A 27,567-nucleotide genomic window follows, 5' to 3' on the forward strand; every position below is an offset into this window, starting at 1 on the left:
TATAGAACTGAACATTTTATCGACGATCCAGGTCTACGACGAGTAAATTAATTCTGAGTTGATTTCGTTACACCTTGCCTAAGCTAACGATGTATTTTCTTAGCTAACCTCATACTGGATATAAGCTGATTTTTTCCGGCGAAGATATTTAATGTCTTCGTAGATACGTAGACGTTCGAAGTTAAATACTAATGTATGAAGTTGATTCTCTGAAGTTGAATGGTTCGTAATGTTCAACATTTACAAACGTACCTGGTCCAGTTCTGTAGTTTCCTGATTAATACGTATTAATCACAATTATAGCTTCCGAGGCCTGTAGCACATTGATTGTAGCTGTCCAGTTATATTCTTCTCGGTGCGTCGGTTTGTCTAGTTTAAGGAAAATTTTTGGAACTTTCACCAAACTTCGAACATGCTAGCGTTTTTATAAAATAAATATTGCTGATTTTTACTTTCAAGAATATTCTATAAATTTCGAAAACAGACGGGATGGCTCAATATACAGCCAACATTATAAGTTACAGGCAAAAACGAAAGCTATAATGAAACAAGCGTAGGTACTAAAATAAACGTATAACGGTAAATCCGCTACAATTATTAACATCAAATTATCAATGTTTCACTTTTGTTTGTTTGTTACAGAATTTAGTGCAAAGCTACACAAGGTTCTTGCGTTTCAACTCATAAAGTGGACAAGAGTTGAGCGCTTGGAGACCATCACAGGGAGATTGTTTTTTTTTTGTTTTGTTTTTTGAATTTTGCACAAAGCTACTCGAGGGCTATCTGTGCTAGCCGTCCCTAATGTAACAGTGTAAGACTAGAGGGAAGACAGCTAATCATCACCACCCACCGCCAACTCTTGGGCTACTCTTTTACCAACGAATAGTGGGATTGACCGTAACATTATAACGCCCCCACGGCTGAGAGGGCGAGCATGTTTGGCGCGACGGGGATGCGAACCCGCGACCCTCAGATTACGAGTCGAACGCCTTAACACGCTTGGCCATGCCGGGCCTCTCCCAGGTAGAAGAAAATTGCTTCACTGCTGTTACCAGTGGACTTCTGTCCTACTCATTATCCATCATGCTGAAGACTGAAGATTTCTGCTTGAACTGTCTGACGACACTCTTATGGATTTAACAGTAGGAGATTTCACTGCTAGACATACACGCCTCACTTCACATGCTGGCGAAAACTGTAATGGAAGAGGTTTACATTATGTTCCCTACAGTATGGCGCATCCTTTAAACCATGGGGAACGTTATATATGTGATGATCAATTTCACTATTAATTAATAAACAGTAGACAAAGTGTTGGCCGTGAGTGGTGTTGATTAGCTGCCTTCCCTCTTGTCTATTGCTTAAACATTAAGGACGGCTAGCGCAGATATCTGTCATGTAGCTTTGCAGGAAATTTAAAACAAAGAAACAAAAATCTACATTAGTTTTCTTTCAGTCATCGGATATTTCCCCTGGCAACATCGATTTCATTTTTCGTGTGTTTTGCACAAATCTAATAATGAAAAGATGGGGAAGGGGTACATTCGAGAACGTCGTGAGCACAAACTTTTTTTTTTTTAATACACCAAACGACAACTGTTTAAAAATGCGCGCGTCTTGTAAAAATCGCGTACATTTATTCTGAGCATTTTTTTTCTTATCATCAATTGACACTCTCACTGTAAACACGGCCTCATTTTTCTAAAACAGCGTTTAATTAAGAAGGTATGAAATGCAAGTGCTTCACGATTATTTACGTAACTTCCGTTACGCGCGCTTCACGTTATTTCGTGTTAAGCCGTGCGACTCGTAATCTGAGGGTCGAGGGTTTGCATTCCTATTACAGAAGCAGAACCCTTTCAGCCGTCGTGACGTTATAATGTGACGATCAATCCCACTATTCGTTGGTAAAAGAGTAGCCCAAGAGTTGGCGGTGGGTGGTGATGACTAGCTCCCTTCCCTCTAGTCTTACACTGCTAAATTAAGGACGACTAGCACAGAGAGCCCTCGAGTAACTTTGTGCGAAATTCAAAAAACAAACAAACAATTCACGTTATTTATCTTTGTTTTTACGCAAAATTAACACCTAGAAACCCAAACTCTGTTTCTTCTCGGTCGCTGTGTACCCTCAACCCACTTTCGACCACTTTATTCTTTCTTTGGTGACATCCTTGACTTTTGATTTGTTGGAGTTAACTATGAAGTGGTGAGAATAGTAGTCACTTCATGAAGTGACATGAAGTCCAGAAAATGTTGAACTTCAGTCTTCGGAGTGTTGCATATGGAATCAAACTAGTTCAATTTAGCTAGTATTAGCGATCGTTTTACACTATTTATATGATATGAGTTGTACTTAAATATAGTATGAGACACATATTGTTGCTATTTAAACTGAAACACATAGCTTACAATCCCTAATCGTCACTGATGTTTCAAGAAACTACAGTAAGTGGTGTGTTCTAACGCAACCACATTAGCTGTGTTTATGGTAGATTATCAAGACTATGGTGTGTTTTAAAGTAACCAGATTATCAATGTTTACAGTAGACTGTCAAAACTATAGTGTGTTTTAAAGTAACAAGATTAGCAGTGTTTACGGTAAACTGTCAAGACTATGGTGTGTTTTAAAGTAACGAGATCAGTAGTGTTCAAGACCATAATGCTAAACACTCCTTATCTTTCCCGAAAGTTGGAACAAATTTTTTTACTTATTTTTTCATACGGAAATGGCAGGGATCTACAATCAAAGTTACGTGAATAAAACTGTAAAAACTACGACTATAATGGCTCGCTTTTCCTTGGTGATATATATAATTATTGAACTGGAAAAAGTTATTAATCAAAGCAAAATTTAACTATTTACTATTAGATACAGAAATGCCAATTACGTCTAATTTATTGGAATAGTGTTAGAACCTAGAATACATCGGTTTTGGATGTTCAAATGACTTATCACAATATTGTGTCACAGTTCAGATTGTTGAAAGCTTGGTATTTTTTTGCATGATATATATATATATATATATTTGCACATTATTCGTAAACATGTAGAAAGGGAAACATTTACATCAATAACTATAATATTCATTGTAGAAATACAATACTACGTATATATTTTATATATGTCTTAATTTGTGTATTACAAATATCAATCCAGAGCATTTAAATCTATGTTTTGTTCACTGCCCAAGCCAACAAGAGCTATAGACGTTTTTGTCTATTCTCAGCAGACAAAAGATAGATGTAGAAAATTCTAGTTTCAAAAGACTCCAACTTACAATCCGTATTTGATAAATTAACAGCAGTAAATAAAAAAAACAAAACGTACCAGTAACTTGATGGGATTTTACCAGTAACCTTAGACTTATATAATTTCTTTTATTTTTACATTAAGCAACTATTTAGGTCAGAGTATCCTTTTTGTATTTTGAATATGACCCAGTTTAAAGACAAATTCCAAAGAAACTATAAATATAGATGAAGACCTGAGTTAAATAAAACAGCTGAATATAAAAATTTAATAAATGAGGTATGTGAAATTACAGAAGCAGATTGATTGTGTGGAATTAAACACAAAAGGCAATCTGCGTTCTACCCACCACGGGTATCGAAAACTGGTTTCATCCGCTGCTTGTCTGTAGACGTACCCCTTTGCCACAGGGAAGCTATAGAGAGTAGAAATATAAATTAGTCACCTTCAGATACACTCAATAAATATCATTTTCAACGAATAGGTTTCGACCTTTAAATGTTGTACGACTGTTAATATATGTATATACCATTGACTATGGTTGATGTTATTTGTGTTCATTACTCAGCACCTACAAAAGAAAATACTAAAGTAACCTTATGCTTTTAAGAGGAAGGCCTACTTTATTGAGTGAATTAAATTACCTTTATGAAATTAGAGACTATTGTTGAATGTGTGCAATTTTGTTCTAACAAATAACACCTCCAAGTTTAAGATTTATATTTGTCAGCAAGTGAAAGTAATGGTAAACCGGATGACTGCCACTTTTGCACTACTTTGACTGTGAAACCCTTCACTGGTACAATATATATATATAACGTGTTTGGCGTCATAGTCGTTGGAACCTAAATAAATTAAAATTACTGAATGCTGTCTAATCTGTCATTTAGCTTAATTTGGAACACTCAAAAGATGTTAGCGAACTGTCCTTTCTTGACACATTTAAAGTAAAAGATGATGAACTATACAGCTCACGAAATCTTACCACCTTTATTTACAATTCACACTATCCAACATAAAACGATCGATAATATTAAGTAAGGTCAAATATACTCACCGCGTTAGCACCTTCAAACAGTGACATCTGAGTCAAAAACATACACAACTGAACACAGTTCAAAGTAATGATATGTCATTGTAACCAACATACAACTTTCATCCGATCAAACGATTATAACGAAGTGACAACTCGTTATTGTCAAAGTTATATTACTGAATAGAAACTTTCATATTTATATTAATATACACCAGATCCCTAATACAGAAAACTAGTGTGAACAAGAAAGTAAAAAATAACCAAGATTGTGCCATAATCAACAATCGTTTATCTGAGTAAGTGAATAAAGTTTTTTTTTACAATTTCTACACAGAAAAACATAAGCTTCCTCGTAATTATGATATCAATATCTCTTCTCAACCGAGCTTCAATGTTTTATCGAATAACATTCGTTTCTATTATCAACAACAACAACAAGAAAACTGATTCAAATTTAACAATTTCTGATTATTGATATATTAGTAACAACGTTACAAAGGGTCTTCGAGTATCTGTTAATCATTGTATGATCGGGTAACAATCTATGGTAGAAAAAGGTACTTGAAACATGTATACCAATAATAGCATAGATTACCAGATACTTGCTTAGAGTGGGGCATGAATTATTCTGGAGAAACTGATAGGAAAATGCAAAACAAAACAAGAAAAAAACAAATAACACAATTTTTTATGTGAAAACATCGTTGGCAAAACAGTATTTCCCAACAATATTGGAAGTAACATTACAATTATAGAACCAGAGGTGTAGACAAGGGGGAATCTAGCCTTGTTGATCAAATACTACGTTTCAGCTTTTATATGTAGTAAATTCGTTTTGTATCATTTAATAAAAATAAAATATCTCTAAATATTATTACATTTGATTAGTTTTATTGACCAATTTATTAAAATATTTAGGTTAATTTCACCGTTGATTTGTTGCATCCCCTCCCAAGTGGAAAAATAATTTATACACGGAAACAGCGTTAATTGAAACAATTAGCTCCAAGAATAAACAGAGATGTATGTTGGAAAACATAATTATTAGTTGACATATACGCATATATCGTAACCTTCAAACTTTTTTAAAGTTAATTATGTAACTGCTCAAGAATTTTTAAACGGAAATTTATTTTGGGTTATAAAGTATTAGAAGTCTATATTTACTTTATGCTTCAAATGAATTATTTTGACATTCTTACTTACTTGAAAGATAAGTTTCCGTTTCGTCATTGTTTGTGAGCAGTTTTGTCTGTTCCTTGTCTAACTCAGTTGAATTCTGCGCCCATATAGATTAGGAATAACAACATGCTGATGAACAAGAACGACTGACATGCGTGTTGTTACAGATATTTCTAGAATTAATTGCAATTCATGTCAGAATTGAAGTTGCGTTGTTTTTAAATGAATAAAAAAATTGTTTGTTTCCGAAGTTAAAACCCGTTTGTGCATTCAACGCTCTCCTGTATTTCCTTATCAATCCAAAAACAAACTTACGCCTACAGAATAACTAATTTTATTACACTACATTCAGCAAACCTAAACTAGGGTATTTTCCTTTAGATTCTGTTATAATACAAGAATTAGCCTATTTAAAGTCAGTTTTCTGCAAGAGTGTGTTAGAAATGTTAAAACGTTTCTCCAGGGTTAAACACAAGCATATTATTCAAAGTATGCAATGATGTTTGTTTTCTTATATATAAATAAAACTTATATATCGTGTATGGCTTGAGCATCACAATAAATATTGAAATAACTGTTCTCATATGTAAATGAATCTTTTAATTATTGTTGAAAGACTAGCTATAAGGAAAAATGATATGTGATATTTAGGTTAAATTGTTAATTACTGTTGATAAACTACTGAAATTAATTATATAATAATGTATAGGGATAGGCATCTATTACTATACGGTTGACAAACAGGAAGAAAACGACAAGAGGTTACATATGGTTAGGAAACCAATAACTTCCACATTTTTGTTACTGTACTCAACTTCTGAAATGAGAAATATTTCTCAAACAGGTATTAAGAAACATCATGGGTGGAGACTGATTCTATTTACAATTACCTACTTTGTTTTTATATTTTCGTGTTTTGTTTTTAGCCCATGAAGTTGACAAGTAATAACAACGTTGCCAGTGAAGGCTTACCGCCGGCTTGGATAGCTGCTATTGCTATAAACTGTGCATTGGTTTTCTTGTTCATCATTTTCTTGATCTACTGTTACTGCAACAAAAGAAAAAGTAAGTAGTATTGAATAAACCATAAAGATGACTCGATTTGTGCGTTTTGCAGTAGTCTTTAAGTTCCAATTTTTGTAACTATATTTGTCCATTTAGACCTACTGTCTACGACGTTGTAAGAACGGTCATTTGGTCATCGTTGTCTTTTGTTTTTCTTAGATATGGTGCTTGCTGGCACACTTTTTTTTTTGTCACCAATGAGCGCTACAATATTTTCTCTTAATACCTATCACTTCCTATCATTGTGGGCGTGGCATGGCCAGGTGGTTAAGGCACTCAACTAGTAATCCAAGGGTCGTGGGCTCGAATCCCCATCATACCAAACATGCTCGTTCTTTCAGCCATGAGGGCGTTGTAATGTGCGGTCAATCCCGCTATTCGTTGGTAAAAGACTAGCCCAAGAGTTGGCGGTGGGTGATGATGACTAGCTACCTTCCCTCTAGTCTTACACTGCTAAATTAGGGACGGTTAGCGCAGATAGCCCTCGTGTAGCTTTGTACGAAATGCAAAACAAACAAACTTTAAACAAAATAAAATATGATAAGTATTACCAAAGAGTGACAAAAATGGTAATACAAAAATAAGTCTATTCTGTTATTAAGCTATGAATACTTAAAACTTTGTCTGAATTTTGTTTCAGAATTTAAAATAAAATACAAACATTATTATATATGTCGTAGATGTAAAACAGACCTGACTGCTGTAGACCGCTTCTAACACAATTTTATTATGATTTTGCTATGCTTGCACTTCACCTTCCCTTTAAATTTATTAAGATAGTACTTGTTTCTATCAGAATTGACTCATGCTAATATATATATAACAAATTGCCATTTTTTGCCATAGTCAAGAATACATAGTTTTGTTTCTTATTGGCAGGCTATTACTTATTCTTTCGTCTTTTATTTGTTTAATACCTCTTTTAAATCTTCTGTTGAATGTCTGCGTTTTATATTCCTTTCTTAAATTGCACATCAGCAAGTCTCTTTCCTTAATGTCCTTACACAGTTAGAATTACAACATTTCATAATTTTCGAGGGTTCCGTAATCTCCACATTGACAAAACAAAAAAGACATCTGATCTATCCATTAATCTTCTAATTACTTATAGTGAAATAAATGCTTAATCCTTTGGAGACTTATAAAAGTCGAATACTTTCTCCCCTCTCTCAATCCTAACTGATGTTTCTCACGCCTAGCTTCATAACACTTACCGAAAGCCTCAACAAATAACGTGAAATGTTATTAAAACAACCAAAAAAACAGACAAGAAAAAGTCAATAAAATTATTAACAGTGCAAAAAGTGTTATAAAAACAGTCATATGGCAGCCAAATCAGTCCAAGACTATTAATTTATTTCGTGAATTTAGTCTTCATGTATAACTTCAGGTAAGACATAGAACATTATAAAGCTAAGTTGAATAGGCACAGCGCCATAAATATAATGTTTTACTGGAGTTTTATGATATGTAACAACTAAATATTGGAAGAGTTTTATGTGTTTAAACTTACTGGTGTTACATGTTACAATTTAAAATAGCCTAAAACAAAGTTAAATTATAATTTAGTCTTAGAACTTAAATAAATGACTATTTGTATCCAATTTATGATACTTACCAACAGGATTGATACATACAATTTTCTTTTTTTAACACAATATATATATATATATGTTAATACACAAACAGTAATACAATTGAAAATAACGGTTATTACAAATAATGATCTATATAGAAAAGTTGTAAAGATTACAAACAATATTGAGTCTTCTTTCTGGGCTGGAACTTCCTTGATGTTTTATCGAAGGTTCACGATGAATTAATTATTTTCAAGTTGATGTAAGTACAAGTCTTCGCTGATCACACATCGATTAATTCACCGCTGAAGTTATATAATGTCTTATTTAAAATATTAATATCCGATGTAATTCCGCGAATTTAAAATGGTTTTGTAATGCTCAAAATATATAAACTTTCCTGATCAAATATATGAAGTTCCATATTAATCCCGTTATAACTTCCAATAGCAAACCAATAATATATACTGTCATTTGGCGCGTTGCGTTGGTGACATTTATAGGTGTGAGGAGAGTTTCTTAAAAATTCAGCCTGCACAACAATATAGACGATACTCCATTGTTTACGTACAGATATATATTGTTAATTCTTACACTCGAGAATCTTTTACAATTTAGTGAATAAGCAGGAAGTTTGCAATGCAGATTTAACAGTATAAGTTATGTATATTTCTAAATATAAATTTATCTTAAATAACCATTGATTATAATGGCTACTTTATTAGGTCCCTTCATTCTTTCCCTATAATACACATATAAGTATAAAACTAGTTGTTTGCATATACAAAATGCATTGGTGGAGATTATGTGAGGATACTGTTTGACATAGGCCATATGATTTCTTCTTTTTTATTATAATTAAGGGTGTACTTTAATCGATTAATAATATGTCGTATTAACCCTGATGGACAAAGATATAATTTTAATTAATTTTATGTAAGAAATATGAAATAAGACATAGTGCTAAAGCTTAAATAAAATAAAAGTAGAACAGTAACAGCAACTAGAAGAGGAAGAAAAAACTCCATACACATACAATACCCTTGTTCAAAGACGACTATGCATTGGTTTTCTGCTCTGTATTGCCTGAAGTTGCAAAACGGAGTTCTTGTTGGTAGTAGTTATAGCTTCAGTCATTTATATTCACTGTTCAACTTAACACTGTGGTTCCATTATTCATAAGGTGTATTATAATTATTTTTTACTAAAAATTGAAATATTCTAAAATGTTTAGGTACTTCTCGAAACTCCGATATAATCGAAAATAGTTTTCTCGGAGAACCTGATCCAATGTATAGTGGAAAATCTGGAGGTTCTCCAATTCAGCAGACTTACGCTTCATCAAATAGAAGGCCTTCGTTCCGTAATGACGTCGATAATTATTCCATTCCATTTGGGAGTAGACCTACATCTAGAGTAGATCCTCGCTGCACGTGCAACACTCCTGAATGTTATTGTGACGATCCTTCACGATTAGATCCGAATTTGCAAAACAGTCATCCTCCCAATTCTCCAGCAACCATTCCAGAAGTCGAATCACAACAGCAACTAGAGAAAGAAGAAGAGGAAGAAAACCTTGACGACCTGATTCAAGAAACAATTGAAGAAACTGATGACTTCAGAACTGACAATCCTAGTTATTCTAGAAACAGCAGTCGGTATGTACTTGTTATCTGTGAATACTTGTTTTACGCTGTTCATCGGTAAACACTAATGGGTACTATTATGCACTAAGCATTCGTAACTGGTTGTTAAATATTGATAAATACTTATTATGCAGTAATTATTAGTAAGTTCTTATTAAAATGTCGATTAGTACTTGCTATGTACTAACTAAAATGAAAATAAAAATAAAATAATAAATAAGGAAAGTAAGGTACTACGATTTGGGAGTAAGTAAGATGAAATTAAATAATTACATTTAAATGAAGTTAAATAAATAAACAAAATCAAATTTCATCTTACTTACGAACTCATAGTACCTTATTTTTATTTTCGTTTTTTTGTTTACTTATTTTTCATCTTTTTATGTTTATCTTTTTCTTATTCTTATTTTAACTTGAGAGAGCAGTCACCTTCCCACAACTGTCTGCAGGCAGTGAAGAGTGATATAGATGTGGGACGTTGTTGGCTTGAGCACCCACATCTCGCTCTCCTAATTTCTAGTCTTCTTAAGTGAAACTAGGGAATTGGAGGTTAAGACTGTTAGACGGTGTATCCTCACCGCAATGTGGGTCCTGCTTCTTCAGTCACCTCCAAAACCTAGGATAAGTTTTATAATCCCACGTTGTTGCTTGTACCCTAGGATCTTTTTTAAAACATGCAGCGTATTTTGTTTAATTTTAATATGTTTATTTTGGCTTAAACATTTATGGTTATAATGTGTATATATAAGGAAAGGAAGGTACATGGTACTTGCATACTAAGAAAATACTTTGGTTATACCATAATGGTGAAAAACAATGCTAAAATTTAGTCAAAAACAAAGGAACAAGAGACTAAATATTATATTAAGTTTTGTATAATAAATGCTTTAAAGTTACCGTGAGATACAAATCATGAAAACTTAACGCATAAATAACCTTCTTTACTTCTTATATTTATACGCAAGCTAACCAGTAATTTACACAAAGGTGTGCCCAAACTATGGAAAATTTCATGTTGAACATGACGTCTGAAATGTTACTTTATTTTTAGAAAGAAGTACGTTTATAATGAACTATCTACGTTCTGTCTACCCCGGGAAATCGAACCCTGGATTTTAGCATTGTAAGTCGCGAAACTCACCCGCTGACTCATTGAGGGACTTGGAAAACGCTTACAGGAATAGATGGTGTGTCGAATCAGCGTGTCTGTACTGGGGATATTGAACACGTTGTCTCACTGATGTGTCTTATTTATTTGTTTTTCTTCTTATTTAAAAGTGATAGTGTAGAAGAAAGACAACTAGTCGACAACACCTATCTCCAACTCTTGGACCACTGTTGTCAGACCAGTTAGCTAGTTTTGCCTGTTAATCTTATAATTTACACAATTGCAAAGTGCAAAGCAAAGTTCTAGTTAATGTGCTGTGAACGGTTAAATGTCGGGGCTCACCGTCCAGGTACGCTATCCATCGGATCACGCCTATATATATTGATACATCTTCAGATGTAGTTACATATAGATGTAATACTAAAAGAGCGCTGTGATTTTATGAATTACATGACTTGATAGAAGCTTCTGATGTACATACAGTTCTTGAGAAGTTGGCAAAGTCAAATTAACGTGTTCACTCCACAAGGTTTTATAATTCTCCTGAGTTTAGTGAATCCAGATGAATATCTCAGTGCACATGAAACACTCTTGACTGTTACTGTGACGACGGTCCAGGATTAATGTCTACTGGCTCACTTTAAGCTCATTTAAGATGGTTTAAAACCACATGAAAAAATATAAAGATAACTAATATATCCACTAGTAGCTGTCACTGATATTTTCTTTTTACCTATTATGTCGAGGAGAAATATTTAGTGTTTGGTTTTTCTATAATCGATGCAGTGAAATGTTGACTACTACTGATTCAACTCAACTGGACTAAACATAAACTTTGATTAGTGTGTTTAATAGTTAAATTACAGTTTTAAAGATTATGTCATCAGATAAATTGAGTCCTTTTCAAGGATCTCCCTATTTCTTCTGAATGAAATGTATCGGAGTAGAATATAAGCTTCTCTAACAACAAATACAACATATGTTTCTCGAAATTTACAGATCTTATGTGTGTAATGCATTTTAAGATAACACTTTTATTAAATCACCAAAGAGTTCTCAGTAAACGGAACATTTCTAACGAAAAGCAAAGGCGAATTCAATGAAACAAGAAATTAACAAGTCAACCGCTAAAAATTTATCCTTTGCTATGTGTTCTGAAGTAAAAGTGGGTAGACAACCACTGTGAACATTCTTTTATATGAGGATTCATGAATCATAATTGTATAAATTTATGTTTAATTTTGTAACAAGTGAAATACTGAAAAGTTCGATATGAGATACACGTTGTCACCGCGAGCAGTTTTTGATTATTTTATTCACGTTTCCAGGAGCTACTCCCTTGATGATGTCGACCTACCAGTTCTTCCTGGTACTATAGAAAAAAGCGAAATCAGCGACCACGAAGATGGTAAGTATGTTTTCCAGCTTAAGCTATACCAGATTTTGTCCATCGAATGCTGTCTCACTAGATTTTTATATGTTAGCAAAGCTACAGGTACGAAAAGCAAAACCGCTTTGAATGTATGCATCACACGGATTAATAAATATTACTATTAAACGTTTTTATTCTCTTTCGAGAAAAAAAATCGTTTTCAGATAGAACGTATTTCGATTTCTTATAAACCTTTATTTCCCGACTAAATAATTGTATTTGGTTCTTTTCGTTTCTTAAATTAATTCACCAGTGCACCGCATGACAAATATTTATTTATATCAAATTCACAGAAATGTACTTGTTACAGCGTATTTCTTTCCGTGATCATTCTAAAACTTGTTGCGCTATCTGTTGTTTTATAAACAAAATTATATAAGGTACGCAAGTATTCATCTCTAAAGAAAGTAAATAAATTTTCTCCATCAGTAAATCATTAGTTCAACTGCTATTGAAAGCCAAAAGTTCTGTTAGTTTGCGAGTGTCGATATCGCACTTCTTTTGTTAGTGTATATAAGATAAATATTTGACTATAGCTACAAATAAGTATAATAGTTTATTGGTTTTACAATAAATACAACTAATTTTATCTACCCTGAGCGTAGGGGACGGTTGTGACATCTGTCTCCTATGTTCGTTGATATGCACATTGTAACTTGAACTTTTGTTGCTCATGAAATCACAAATGTTTTCCACATATTAACAAAAAGATTGCCTAGCATGACCATATGGTTACGGCGCTTAAACCGCAATCTGAAGCCCGTGGGTTTGAATTCCCATCCCACTAAACAGGCTCGTCCGTTCAGCCACACAGGCGTTATTGTCTGACGGTCACTCCCACTATTCCTTGGTGAAAAGCAGTCCAAGAGGTGGCGATGTGTAATGATGACTAGCTGCCTTTCCTCTAAATTAGAGACTGTTAGCGCAGATGTCTTCGTGTAGCTTTGAGCAAAATCAAAACCAAACTTTAACAAAACGAACTAGAGTAGAAATAAAACCTAAAGAGGGATTGTTGTGTATCTTAAAGTTTTGTTCTGTCAGCATTTCATTATTTTATCAATTAGATTCTTTGTTTCTATTTTGAATTTTGCGTAAAGCTGGTCGAAAACTATCTTGCGCTCGATACAGTTGTAAGAAATGAAATAACTCATGATTAATTCTGTAATTATATTTTTGTTTGTTTGTTTTGGAATTTCGCACAAAGCAACTCGAGGGCTATCTGTGCTAGCCGTCCCTAATTTAGCAGTGTAAGACTAGAGGGAAGGCAGCTAGTCATCACCACCCACCGCCAACTCTTGGGCTACTCTTTTACCAACGAATAGTGGGATTGACCGTCACATTATAACGCCCCCATGGCTGGGAGGGCGAGCATGTTTTGGCGCGACTCGGGCGCGAACCCGCGACCCTCAGATTACGAAGCGCACGCCTTAACGCGCTAGGCCGTGCCAGGCCGCTGTAATTATATATCATACTTAATTTCAACAAGCGCACTTACATGCATTCACTTCTGTAATCTTTTCAAGATCTAGATGACATAATAGAAGTACAACAGAATAAGAAGAAATATCTGGTCTACCTGATGCTTGACGAAGATGGATCACGGGAGTGCATAGGTCATGTATGGTTACCACATAATAATCCGGTGACCTTGACACAAGTACGCAACTATTTAGCAGCTCAAGCAACGCCCTCTGTACAAGATGTAATCCAGAATAAGTTTAATTTCGTGAATGAGAGTTTCCGAGAGATTACATTCCAAGAAGGAGCTTTGCTAGTCGACAGAATTTACCCATCGCATGGAATAAACATCCGTTTAGTTTCCGAAGGTAATTCAAGCTTTACGTTTGGTATTAATGTAATAATAATTATTAAAGCTCGAAAGGAAAGGCTGGCTTCTTAAGACCAGCGACCTATTAAATAAATTTCGGGACCAATAGATTATGATATTAGTCTACACACACACACACACACAGCTTGTAAATATTAGAACTCTCCGTGTTATCGTTTTTACTAATGAAAATGACGTATTTCAAAACAGAAAACACACATTCACCACTGATAGTGGAAATATTTTGTGTTCTCACTTTATCAACTTCATTTCAATATAATTAATTAAAGGTCCTTTTACACTGTTTAAATAATAGACCAAGAAAGCATTGTGGTATTTGTAAAGTATAAATATTCAAATGTATAGTTGATATGAACGTGCTTTTTAGTCACTGTGAAAAAAACCTATACACAGGATAGGTGAAGAAAAAAGAGTAATTGGTATTATTCAGTTCTTCAGATTACATAGCCGCACATTAGCAGCTATAATAAGTTAGACTTCGAGATTAAACAATTTCTGGAATACTAAAGGTTAGTACTGGTATATTTATGAATAACATTCTGATTTGTTTGTTCCAGATGAGCTGAGGAAAGAGAAGAAAGGTAATTAGTTTCACTTAGTTTTTGTAATTCTATCGTATTTATACACTACCTAGTTCTCTGTTTACTCTGGTGTGTAAATAACACACATCTCGCATAGCATATGTGTGATGAAGCTAACAACTAATATTTATGTTTCTTAAGTGAAGTGTATTGTATACTTTCTTTAATATTACTTCAATAATAGTGTTGGTTTGAAAGTTTAATGCACTTATTTTTAATGTTATATTTTTATTATAAAGATTAATTTGCGTTCTTAGCTTAGTATATGGGTTTACGAGTAGGTTAAATCTCCTAAGCTGGCCAAATCTCATATAATATTATTAGGATTACAGTCGAAACCATCAGTAAAATAGAGCATATCTAACTGATGAAATAATGCTTTCTGATATTTATAAGAACAGTATATTTAATTAGCTATACTCATTACCAAATCGACGTATAGTTGTGATTTACACAGGTAGTTTACTCTGATCAGAAGTTAATGTTAAATATCTACAATGTTTAGTGTTTCCTTGCAAATTTAAAGGAGGTTAAAGAATTTATAATAACACTATTCCAATCACACTACATTTGTGTGTTGTGGTTAATGATGTAATAGGCCTAATACTAATGTATTATGCCAAGTATAATAGTAAACATTCTTTTCCGGCTTGTAAAAGATATACACACGATAACTGTTGTTGTATGAAATTGCTTTTATAAAGTCTTCCGAGCACTAATGTATTTATTGTATCCTCGATTGCCTGAACAGATCTGGACTGAGTGAATCGTTTCTTCGGCAATAAATACGGCAAATATAGTGTGGCTTGAAAATCGCTAAGGAACTATATAAAGAATGTAGTGTTTAGAAATATAGTAGGACTGATACTAATGTCTTATTACATATGTTGCTTTTATCTTATTCTTTGTTTTTCTTATTAAAAACATGGTAGAATATTGATGTAGTAATTTAATGAAAATAACATAATTAATCATTAAGGTCGGGTGGGATATGATTTTGAGGGGGGGAGAAATGTTTAAAAACTGTAGAGTCGGTCATTTTACATAAGGTTAGTTGGATAATCCAAAACGAAACATTTTTTCTAAGTCTTATGTACTTTCACCAGTTATTTTTGTCACTTAATATATATTATTATTGGACAGTCTTTCCTCTTGCTTTTTGTTTTTTATTGTTGAATCACTTTTAACATTTATATATTGTTAACAAATGTTGCGCATGTTTTATATTATTAACAGTTTTCAATGTGTTTTTGGTATTTCAGAAAAAGCCGCCAAAAAAGCAAAGACTCAGCGATATTGTAAGTTTACATTTTGTTTAACAACTTGTATGTTTTGTTCAATTTAATGTTTACAATTTTTTTGTTTCATTGAAAAATGTAATAACAAATTTTAGCGAATTTAGATATTCCGTTTTCTAAGAGCTGCAATAAACTCGGAAAAGGTTTAAAAATTTTCCTTTCCATATTTCATAATTGTTTTATATCAAATATACAGACATAAATCATTCTTAAAAATAAAACTAAACAATGTGTTACATTACTCACTACTTATCTAATACTTGACAACCTTAGGAGAGAGATAGTGGATTATTTTAAATAATGGCATATGTTTGACTTCACTAGAAACTTTGAGAGGAATTAGGTTGAAAAAGAAGTTAGAAAAAAAGTAAATCCTCATTTTACCGTTGCTTTTATGACTAAAATTTATATTCACAACTGAACTTTTAAACTATTTTAAACATATTCTTAATTACACAAAAAAGTTAAACGAAACTATACTAAACAACAGCTGAACTTAACATTTGTTTAGTATGGAGTATTTTCCTTTTGGTTTGTTTTTGAATTTCGCGCAAAGCTAATCAAAGGCTATCTGCGCTAGCCGTCCCTAATTGAGCAGTGTATGACTAGAGGGAAGGCAGCTAGTCATCACCACCCACCGCCAACTCTTGGGCTAGAGTTTTACCAACGAATAGGGGGTTGACCGTTACATTATAACGCCCCTACGGCTGAAAAGGAGAGCACGTTTGGTGCGAAGGGGATGCGATCCCGCGACCCTCAGATTACGAGTCGCACACCTTAACCCACTGGCGATCGCCCGCCCTTTGGGTTTTATTGTTCCAACTTATTACTGTGTTGATTAGCTAGGAATTATTTTTTTTGTGCGCTGGTAAGACCCCGATGTTAATTCTCTATCATTTCACAGTTCGTTCTATGTGTATTTTTTTCTTTCTGTCTTGTTTTTAAGTCTTTTTGAGAACCTACATGTTGTTAGCTGCACATTTTCGTTTTTGAAAAAGGGGATAATTTGATTTTTTTGTTTTTTCTATCACAATATATCCATGTAGTGTAAATATATTTTTTAACCTGCAACTTAAGTTAACAGTTAAAATTTTAGATTACTCTGTTCGGTTAACATAGTAATTTAAACAAGTAATATCAATTTGTGCTGTATTTCTTAATAAATTGAAATTTTTAAAGATAATATACAGCGCACCTTGTCATACTAATTTTATGCAAAATTATGGTTTTTAATCCTAGAACAACTTAGAATATTATATAAACATTAGAAACCATCAGTCTTATAAACGATGATGTTCATTAGAATAGCAATCCTAATACATGGATTCAAATTTAGATGGACCAATGGGGAAGTGTACTGAACCTAACTGCGAGAAATCCGCTCGTATTAAGTGTATGGATTGTGGTCTGTCGGCCTACTGTGGTACACGGTGTCTACGTATTGATGGACCGTCGCACAAGAAAGTTTGCTATCGTAAGTATTGTTCCACTTTATATCTTTGAAGGGGAAACAACGTGACTATCCTCTTCTGACTTTTGTTTTAGCAGAAACAAAATCTTAGAAATGTATTACCTTGGAATAAAGCTGAAGATGACAGTTCGTTTTATACCTTCTTCAAGTCCTACCTAGCGGTAAGCATAGCGCCATCAGTAGACTTACCTCACTGCAGTACTGAATTTCAACAATACACTTAGCTATTCATTTGTGAATTTCTTTCCTGACCTAAACGTGAATTCCAGTGAATTAAAGATAACAGAGGTTTAATATATTTATGGTTAACAACTCATGCGTTGTGAATTCAGCAAAACTAAAACTAGTCCGCTACAGTGGAAATATTAAACCAAATTATAGGTTAGGCTTTTATGTTGTTTTTTTCTTCACGTTTTGATGAGAAAACGAAATAAACAAATAATCAGTTAGTCTGCTGAATAATAACAAATAATCACCTGTAACGGGCATATGTTTTATTTAAAGTTTTTAGGTTATTAGTGGTATGTAAAAACGTATGCATTAAAACTAAACAGTGCACTTCACTCTTGTATTGCGTGTTTTAAAGCATTTCAAGAACGCATTTATGTACTTCAACTGTCTGCAGGACGTCTAAAAATATTAACATCTCACAAGAGCACTCAATATGCTCTCCGTGGGATACGGTATGTTTATAGATTTACAACATTGAAGTTTGGGATTCAATTCCACTATACATACACAGGAGCCCAAAGTAATTAGTGTACCATTATTATGGGTGTTAATCTATACGATCATCTAAGTTTTTATCCAGCGTTTCCCCAGCTAATATGGTGACGTCTGTAAAGGATATATTTAGGTATTGTTAGTATTAGATATATGTTCCAGGGCCTTCTTGGTAGAAAGTCTTGTACATTCAGTTTGGGTATCTTCCGTTGAAGATTGAAACACCCAACTGTTCAGTTCAAGGGATAATTAGGTTTTCCTTACTTCTGTAAAAGGGTGAATTAGTGTGTTAACAGTTATGTGGATGAAGAAGGCTTTTTTATCTTTCTTTTCATAGTGTGTGGTTCATATCCTATTATTTTAATATTAAACCATTTTATTGTATGGTCTTCTCTGGCATGATATACTATTGCAGATAGATTGATATTACAAGAGTCTTGTATGTATATTATGATTCTGAATTCTGACCTTTGATGGCCTTTCTTAAATGTGTTAGAATCCTCATTTACAAATAATGTTATAAGTGGTGTTTTTCTTCTCATTGGGTCCTTAAGTATTTTAATGTAAACTAACTTATTGTGTTGTGTTTCATTTTTAATACTGTTCTAACTATACCCCTAACGTAGAGAAATATGACTGTCTGTCATTTTCACCTTATTTATTCTTGGCGTTTATCTTCTTTACCAAGTTTTCCAGATAACCATCGTTAAGGGTAGTTGTGGTGATTTGTCTTCCTTCTTCTTAACATTTTCTATGTTACAAACCTGGTTCATTCTGGAAATAAGACAGCCTATGGCACCCTTCTTTACACTGTTTGTGTGGTTCACCTATAGTCAAGGTATTTATCAGTATGTGTATTACCTATACGCGCCTCTGGTATATGAATTGTATGCCATTGTAATATCGCGGTAAAAAGAAGTGTGGTTTTGTTATATGTTTCTGTTTACATTGTGAATTGTACTGTAGGATGTTCTCTGATTTACATATTTGCGTAAACCTACACAAAGCGAGCTGTCCCTAATTTTAAACTGACAGACTAGAGGGAAGGTAGTCAGTAAATATCAACCACTAGCAACTACCTCTTAGACTATTCTAAGTATATGTTGAAACACTAACAAGAATTTAAAAATGTTTATATTCATGCAGTGCTGCTTGTATAATAAAAACACGAGAGTTTTAACTAGCTCTAAAAAATAAACCTCAGTTAACTTCTTTTACTCTTGCAGTGTTTGACTGTAACATGTTACACAGGATTGAATACGTTATATTATAATGATTTTGTATATATGCAAATAAGTAAGCCACGTGACAACCATAGCCGATATAAAATCGCGGTGAAAGAGAATGCATCGAACCTATATTCTGACACTGTTTCGCGTTTCGTGTGATGCCATCGAAAACTAATCTTTTTTTTAGGAAGGGTATCAAACAGTCCTTTCTGATGCAATATATTCATACATTCAGATCATAAAAATTATTTCTAAACTGAGATTTAAGAGGACATTTCTTGAACTTGATGAGATTGAAATTAGAAGAAGATGAATCAACTTGGAACACAAAGACCATCCAAAAGAAGACCTGCAACAAGTCATACCATAGCCAGGATGAGTCGAATGTGGCATTTTGTAACAAATGAGAAGACACGAAAACAAAGGTCGGTGATAAAAGCTATACATGTGCCCTATGCAACAAATAAGAACTTGATCAAGAAAAACCTACATTTGAAAAAGTGCCACAAGTCACGTGTACACAAGTTGCTTCCACAACATATCTTTTTAATCTTTGTTTATCCAGTGGAGAATGAAACATGATATTCCATACGAAGACGTACCAGTCAAGCAGACAAATGTGGTGTCTACAGATTTCTCTGCGAAAAAAACCTGCTCAAATAGACACTAGGAAACTATCGTTCTCATAGACTAGATAGAGTATAGAAAAGCAAATGGGGAACTGTGGTGTGCTTTGACCATGACATTCTTACGATATTCTGATAAATTTGTTTGTTTTATTGATAAACATGAAGCTATACAATGGACGGTATGTGCAGTGCTCAAAACGGTTGTCGAAACAAGACTTTTAACGTTATAAACCTTCAAACTTGCTGAGCTACGAAGGGACACCTTACGATGGAGGTGTTTATAATGGAAACTACGCTGATTGGCTATTGTTCAAATTCTCAGTCTCAAATAAGATCATATCCACATGGGCACAAACTGCAACGACGTAGTAGTGAGGTTCTAAAACCGTTTTGATGAAACGTTCTAAACCTTTGTATAAGAAAAATTCAAGATTGAAATTGAATATAAACACTTCTCAAATTTTCATATTTTTTATTTTATTTTATGTGCTCGTTTAACTTTTTTCTCTGTTAGAAGTAAAAACTGGTGTTTAATACATCAATCTAAAATTAAATGAATGGTCATTATTCATCAACTAAGTATTATTATTTTTGGATGCATATTCGACAGAATTTCACTTTTTGACCATCTGATAGGTAAATGAGTGAATTATCTCGATTTCAGTTGTAAAGAAAACGAGGTATTTCGTATAATGTTTATATGTAAATGTGTTGAAAGTAGTTTATTCAGAAATTTAATTATTTTCTGTTTAAATAACACAGTTGATACTTAAAGCTTGAACAACGAAACCAGTTGAAACCAAATATAATAAGAACTATAAACAAGATTTTGACGTTGCTTCTGTATTCCCTCTTGTAACTGGCAGTAACGCGAAAATTAATGATTCGATTCCTGCGGTGTACATTACGAAAGTAGACTATTTTGCAACTTTGCTCTTCGAATGAAACGAACAATATTGTAACATTTACCATCGAATATTCGTTCTCACTTAACTATAAGAGCTAAATTTACTGAAGTAAGTAATAAATACAATTTGTGATTTGTTATTTTTTCTGATTCTAATCACTATACACATTAACATTGTCTCAATACGGTCAATAACACCACCTCAATATTCTTGGTAACATTATCTCAGTATGGTCGATAACACCACCTCAATATTGTCAACAACATTATCTTAATATGATCAATAACACTATTTCGATATTGTTAGTAATACTAGTTTAATATGGTTCTGTGATTACCTTGCTAGACTGTGAATCTGAAGTTCCGTGGTTCGTATCCCACCACCACCAAATTACTTTCTCTTATGTGGACCCTTAAATGTGCCAGATGAGTAATGATCAAACCTTGTCTAACAAATGAAACCTACGAGTTCGTGATGGTACTGTTGACTAGCTATCTTCCCTATAATATATCATTTTAAAATAAAGGACGGCTAGTTCAGGAAGTCCTCGTGCAGCTTTTCGCGAAATTTAACAAACAAACAAATTCAAAACAATGTGCTCCATGAGCAATTTTCCACTCATAGAGCTGAAAAGAAGCAGAGTAATTATTTGTACTCAGTTGACTTTTGATACATCCTGTAGAATTGTTTGAACGTGTGCTTATATATCTAACGTTCCATTTTCTGAAAAACAGTTTTTTTTTTTAATAGGTGCACCGTGGAAGATCTGACCCTGCTCATCCTGTATCTTTCCCTCTCATCGTAAGAAGCAACAGTTTGCACATGGAGATACGTTATTCTTTGCACGTAAAAGATGAGAAATAAGCCAAACAGTTAGCAGTCTTACTTACCCCATAACTTTAACGATTCTTGTTAGATTAGATCAGTGTTTCCCAACCTTTATCGCCGCAGCGCCCCTTCAGCGAACAAGGAGCGCTGACGCTCCCTTCTAGTATATTTTTAGACCATTAAAATATCTTATTAAATGAAAATTGTGAGGCAATAATAGTCCAATCTTATGGTTTAATTTCGACAAATATTACTTTGAAATACTCAAAACTTCCTGTCCGCTTCTTGCCATCCCTCAGAGATTACTGCACTCTGAATTTGAAAAGCGCCCACTAGGGGTGGTATCGCCCACGTTGGGAAACACTGGATTAGATTGATCCATGTCCTTTAATATAGTTGTAATTATGTAATAGCTGATATATTTGTAATGCACACTACTCAATTCAGACGCACAGTTCCAAAAAATCAGTTTAAATTTACTCGTTTGTGATTATATGACGTCATCCTAATATCCACATTTTTAATATCCAAAATAAAATCAGTATTGTTAAAACTATTTTTAACTTGCACTTGGCAATAGTTTCACTATTATATAGGCTTAACAAAAAAAAAAAAAAGTAAAACTCGTTATTAATAACTTATAAATCGTTTTAAACGAAAATTACATTAAAAACCTTTTTCTTTTTTTTTCTCTCCCTTAAAAGGAGAGTGGAGAAAGGATAAAATTATAGTGGAAATGCAAAGCAAAAATCTGTTAATAGGTTGCAGATCTTAATATCAATCACTGTTATAAATTTATACAATATTTATTAACCGAGGACAGTGGTAAGTTTATTTACTTAAATCAATTGTAATTCTAAATCATTCAGTTTTATTATCGTTGGCCGAGCGCGTAAGGCGTGCGACTCGTAATCCTCGGGTCGCGGGTTCGCGCCCGAGTCCCCCTAAACATGCTCGCCCTCCCAGTCGTGGGGGCGTATAATGTGACGGTCAATCCCACTATTCGTTGGTAAAAGAGTAGCCCAAGAGTTGGCGGTGGGTGGTGATGACTAGCTGCCTTCCCTCTAGTCTTATACTGCTACATTAGGAACGGCTAGCACAGATAGCCCTCGAGTATCTTTGTGCGAAATTCCAAAACAAACAAAAAAAATTTATTATCGTTGTTATTTTCTTCAAATTTAGAAGAAGATATGTGTAATGTTGGAGTATGTAAGCATTGATTTTTGAATATTAATGTTAGAATTGAATTTCCAACTATTTGAATTCAATGCACTAAAAATTTAAATATATCCGGTAAGAAAAGTCATTAAATAAATGGCATTTCCTACCTGTTACGAGTATGATGATACAATATGTATTTAGAGGAAACTGCTAGAGTATTTTAACTGTTCTGAAAATTGTAATTTATTGTCGTCCACCGAAAAAAATATGAAGTAAAATATTGCTCATTGTAAAACGTTACATTATTAATATAGAAATTTTAAATAGGAAAAAGGTATTGAAAGACTTTCGTCAATTATAATATGATAAAAGAGCTCACTGACGAAGGTTTGTTTGCTTGTTTGTTTTGGAATTTCGCACAAAAGCTACTCGAGGGCTATCTCTGCTAGCCGTCCCTAATTTAGCAGTGTAAGACTAGAGGAAAGGCAGCTAGTCATCACCACCCACCGCCAACTCTTGGGCTACTCTTTTACCAACGAATAGTGGGATTGACCGTCACATTATACGCCCCCACGACTGGGAGGGCGAGCATGTTTAGGGGGGACTCGGGCGCGAACCCGCGACCCGAGGATTACGAGTCGCACGCCTTACGCGCTTGGCCATGCCAGGCCTCACTGAAGGAGGGTAGATGTAAAGAGAAATGTTTAGAAATTATAAAACTAAAAATGTCATTAGAATTTCTTTTGAATTTCCAGTTGTAATATATATATATATATTAATTGTTACGTATTTTGAAACAAATATTTAATAGTTAAGGAAAACACTAATTTTGATGCTAGTTACATCATCGCCCAAATATTTACAGTAGCCGAAGAAATGATGTAAAATATCTATCATTGTTACTATAATAGTAACAAATATAGTTACAATATATACAATCGTTACATTATACTGTAATAGTTACAAAACCATAATTTTGTTTCTATTACTTTTCAAAATGAATTTGCTCTTTGATTTCCTCGATCTGAAAATTAAACATTTATGAAAATCTGTGCTATAGCCTAATAGCTGTATTAATACATTTGTTGAAATATCGTACTTTCACTTAAGGGTGCTTACATAATTGTTAATCTTAAAGCTGATGCCTTCTCTTCCAGTAACCGTTCTTATTAGCACGTGTTGTTCTTAGGCATAGTAGATCAGGCAGTTACAATCTAACACAAAAATTATATTAAATGTCGAGTATCTCTAACAAAAAAATTAACATGGAGTGGAACACATTTTATATATTTGTCCAATTGTATACCCGGTTTATTTCTCTAGTTCAATGGAACTAAATTTTATAACCAAATCTCTTGATTATCTCATGATATCAGTTCTAGTTCATGCCGTTATAGTCACACTTCTGATTGTTTAATGACATCAGTTACGCCTGATGACGTCAGTTACACTCACATCTTTATCTACGTGATGACACCAGTTTCAGACTGACGGTAAAGTTGAAACGTTGGTAATAAACTTTACTTTTCTGAAAGTAAAAACACTAAACTTACGATTTGTGTTAAAAAGTCATATGTTGAGATGGAGACGGGTAGATTTATAATGTTTTTTTTAAGTTACAAGCTTTTGGCCTGTTTTTGTATAAACACACAAAAACACATATGTATGGAGAGAGATTATGTTTTTAGATTGTTCTTTAGCTTTATTCTTACCGTTAAGTCTTAAATCATTCAGTAAGCGTAAATATCAAAATATCACTCATTGTAAAATATTCTAGATTTTTAAAACTGGATATAAATAAGCCATACATACCAGAAATAATCATGTACCAGTAGCTTAAATCGAAATAAAGTATTTAGAACTTACGTAACTGTCTTTTCGTTTCGCAAAACTTATATTTAATATGACAAAAGACAAATGTTTACTTTTCCATGTATCGATTAATAGTACACAAAAAACAGACTTTTTATCAAAGAGTAATTAATTATGTAATTCAGAATTAGCTAACTTGGAAAACACGAGATATCTTTGAAGGTTAATAATTTTATGGATGTTAGGAATAAGTTAGATTATTAAGATTATAATCCAACTGAATGCTTAAAAATCTCAGAAGTTAGTTGATTGGAAGAATTAATTAAAGAGACAGAGACACTCCTCACAAGTTTCAAGAACTGTGCATATCTTTACTCCAGAATTTCCTCTTGTCAATTTACTGTTCAAGAAAAGCGGATTGTAAGGATTATAAAACTGTTTAGAAATCTGTCTGTTTCGAACTGTATTATGAATTATTTTTTTTGTAACTGGAGAAACATAACAGAAACTGTAGTTTCTTGAACTTTAGGCCCAGCATGGCCAGGTGGTTAAGGCATTCGACTCGTAATCCGAGGATCACAGGTTTGAATCCCCATCACACTGAACATGCTCGCCCTTTCAGTCGTGGGGACGTTATAATGTGACGGTCAATCCCACTATTCGTTGGTAAAAGAGTAATCCAAGAGTTGGGGTGGGTGGTAATGACTACCTGCCTTCCCTCTAGTCTTACACTGCTACATTAGGAACGGCTAGTACAGATAGCCCTCATGTATCTTTGCGCGAAATTCAAACCAAACCTGAACTTTATCAGCGTTAGTCAATGGATATTCTGCGCTTGGAGAGGGACGAGACAAGTTACACCTCTGAAGGCTCGCAAATTCTACATGCTCTACAACTTATTTTAGTTTCATATTCTTCGAGTTCCTACTATTTACCTCGAGTTGCACGCTAGCAGTTACAGAGACAGAAGACCTTATTACCTTAAGAAGTAGCCCGAGACTGCAAGTTCCACTTAGTTAAACAGCGAGGCGTCATGCAGGCCAGGGAGTCGGAGCGGTCAGACACCGTGGAGAACGCTATAGCGTCTAATATAGAGGTAACAAGTCCGTGTACAACAGGGACCAAAAGTAAGTCTAGTGATGGTGGCCATATAGTAGATGATAATGTAAAATTAAAATCACTGATGTTTATTGCTGAAAAGAACTAAAAGCCAAACTAACTCCTGCTAAAGATACTACTGTAAGAACTAGAAAAATAAAAGAAAACTTGTTAAGGATATTTTACCTTCAACTTCTGATGATAGTGTAGCTAATAAGCCTACAGTATTAGATAATGACAAGCCAATAACTAGTAGTTTAAGTATCTCAAACCCCACCCTGGATATTCCACAACACACAAATTCAGAACAAGACGAAGCTCTTTCTGACGACGAAAGGCTTCACGCTAGTGCAGACTCGTAGTCAGAAAAAACAACTTAAACAAAAGACAACCAATCCCGACACACGTACACAACCCGCACCGAAAATACCGAAGCATGCCGTTTTTATCCAAGGAGACCCTGGTAGTTTCAACCAGCCACAACTGGCAAAAGAAATATACAGGTGCCAACCAACGACCAGGATTATTGACATTAAGCTTCTGCCTAGAGGCAGTGTTCTGGTTCAAGGAAAGGAATCCGCTGACTTGAACTGTTTATTGAAAGCTTGGCCTTCAGACGCATTTAAAACAGGGCAAATTACAATCCACTTACCTGGAGCCAACACCTAAATCATTTGTGATATGGGGTGTGCATTACTCAATAGACATAGAAGATATAAAGGATGCGTTAAGTACACTAAACATAAAACATATTTCAGTGGACAGAATAATCTCAAACATCACTAAAACACCCACTAATTAAATCAAAGTAGTCACAGATAATAGCCAGGACATAACACAGTTCATTAATAATGGTATCACTATGTGGTACCAAAGGTACACGGTTGAACAAACAAAAACACCAACAGTGGTTGTCACACAGTGTTATCAATGCCAAAGGTTTGGACATGAAGCAGCAGCATGTCAAGCAAATGCGCGTTGTGTGGGCTGTGGGGAGAATCACCACATTTCACAATGCACTAAACAAAACCCCAAACCCAAATGCTGCAATTGTGGGGAGGAACATACGGCTAAAGAATGCCAAAAATATAAATCCATTAAAACACACTTATATGAAATTAAAAATCCCAACACGAACAAGCCGCCGCCACCACGAACAATTAACGAACCCATACCTACCACTCCAGCACCACAAAACACAACCACACAAACAAACACTTATGCTGCGGTGGTCAAAACTTCATCATTCCGACAGGAAAAACCATCACCATGTGAAGACGAATTACCCAAATCACCTCAAGACACACAACCAACCACGCCAACAACGATTGAAACCACACTGACATCTGCCATAACTTCCACTTTCTCGGAAATTATGGCAGAATATACAAACCCTACAAACACCAACAGTCTCACAGACATAATAGTTAAAATTATTTTGAAAAACATACATAAATTCCTGCTGCAAATTTTAACCTCCATCATAAACTCCACTAAACATGGATAACTTTTCAGTACTACACATCAATATCCAAGGTGCTCTTGCTTCCAAGAAACATGAGATTGAAGATACAACAAACTCCATAAAACCAGATGTTATTATAATTAGTGAAACTCTCCTCTATAACTACCATCGGTTCAAATTAAACGGCTACTCCATTATTAGACATGACAGGAAGGATAA

At 34.0% G+C, this 27,567-nt stretch overlaps 1 protein-coding gene and 1 long non-coding RNA gene across 5 annotated transcripts in view; one reads left to right on the forward strand and one right to left on the reverse strand.

Annotated features, from left to right (window-relative positions):
- LOC143229327 (uncharacterized) overlaps positions 1–22,724 on the forward strand; it is a 93,915-nt gene extending 71,191 nt beyond the window's left edge. For both annotated transcript variants that reach the window (XM_076461508.1, XM_076461509.1), the window contains 8 exons: positions 6,395–6,533; positions 9,345–9,768; positions 12,193–12,272; positions 13,820–14,122; positions 14,703–14,726; positions 15,989–16,024; positions 17,361–17,498; positions 21,735–22,724. In XM_076461508.1, coding sequence (XP_076317623.1) covers positions 6,395–6,533; positions 9,345–9,768; positions 12,193–12,272; positions 13,820–14,122; positions 14,703–14,726; positions 15,989–16,024; positions 17,361–17,498; positions 21,735–21,754 — 1,164 coding nt within the window. In that variant the 3' untranslated portion in view covers positions 21,755–22,724. The remainder of the gene's footprint in view (positions 1–6,394; positions 6,534–9,344; positions 9,769–12,192; positions 12,273–13,819; positions 14,123–14,702; positions 14,727–15,988; positions 16,025–17,360; positions 17,499–21,734) is intronic.
- Positions 1–26,321, reverse strand: LOC143229328 (uncharacterized). 3 transcript variants are annotated; one of them, XR_013015797.1, is made up of 4 exons: positions 26,070–26,321; positions 9,152–9,658; positions 3,600–3,665; positions 1–369 (listed from the first exon to the last, which is right to left on the reverse strand). It is a non-coding gene; the product is annotated as an uncharacterized LOC143229328 (long non-coding RNA). The 3 variants fall into 3 exon arrangements; XR_013015798.1 differs by having other exon boundaries at positions 9,147–9,658; XR_013015796.1 differs by having other exon boundaries at positions 9,141–9,658.
- Between the last annotated feature and the right edge of the window lie 1,246 nt (positions 26,322–27,567).

Source organism: Tachypleus tridentatus, chromosome 10, assembly GCF_004210375.1.
Source record: "Tachypleus tridentatus isolate NWPU-2018 chromosome 10, ASM421037v1, whole genome shotgun sequence".
Lineage (NCBI taxonomy): Eukaryota > Metazoa > Arthropoda > Merostomata > Xiphosura > Limulidae > Tachypleus > Tachypleus tridentatus.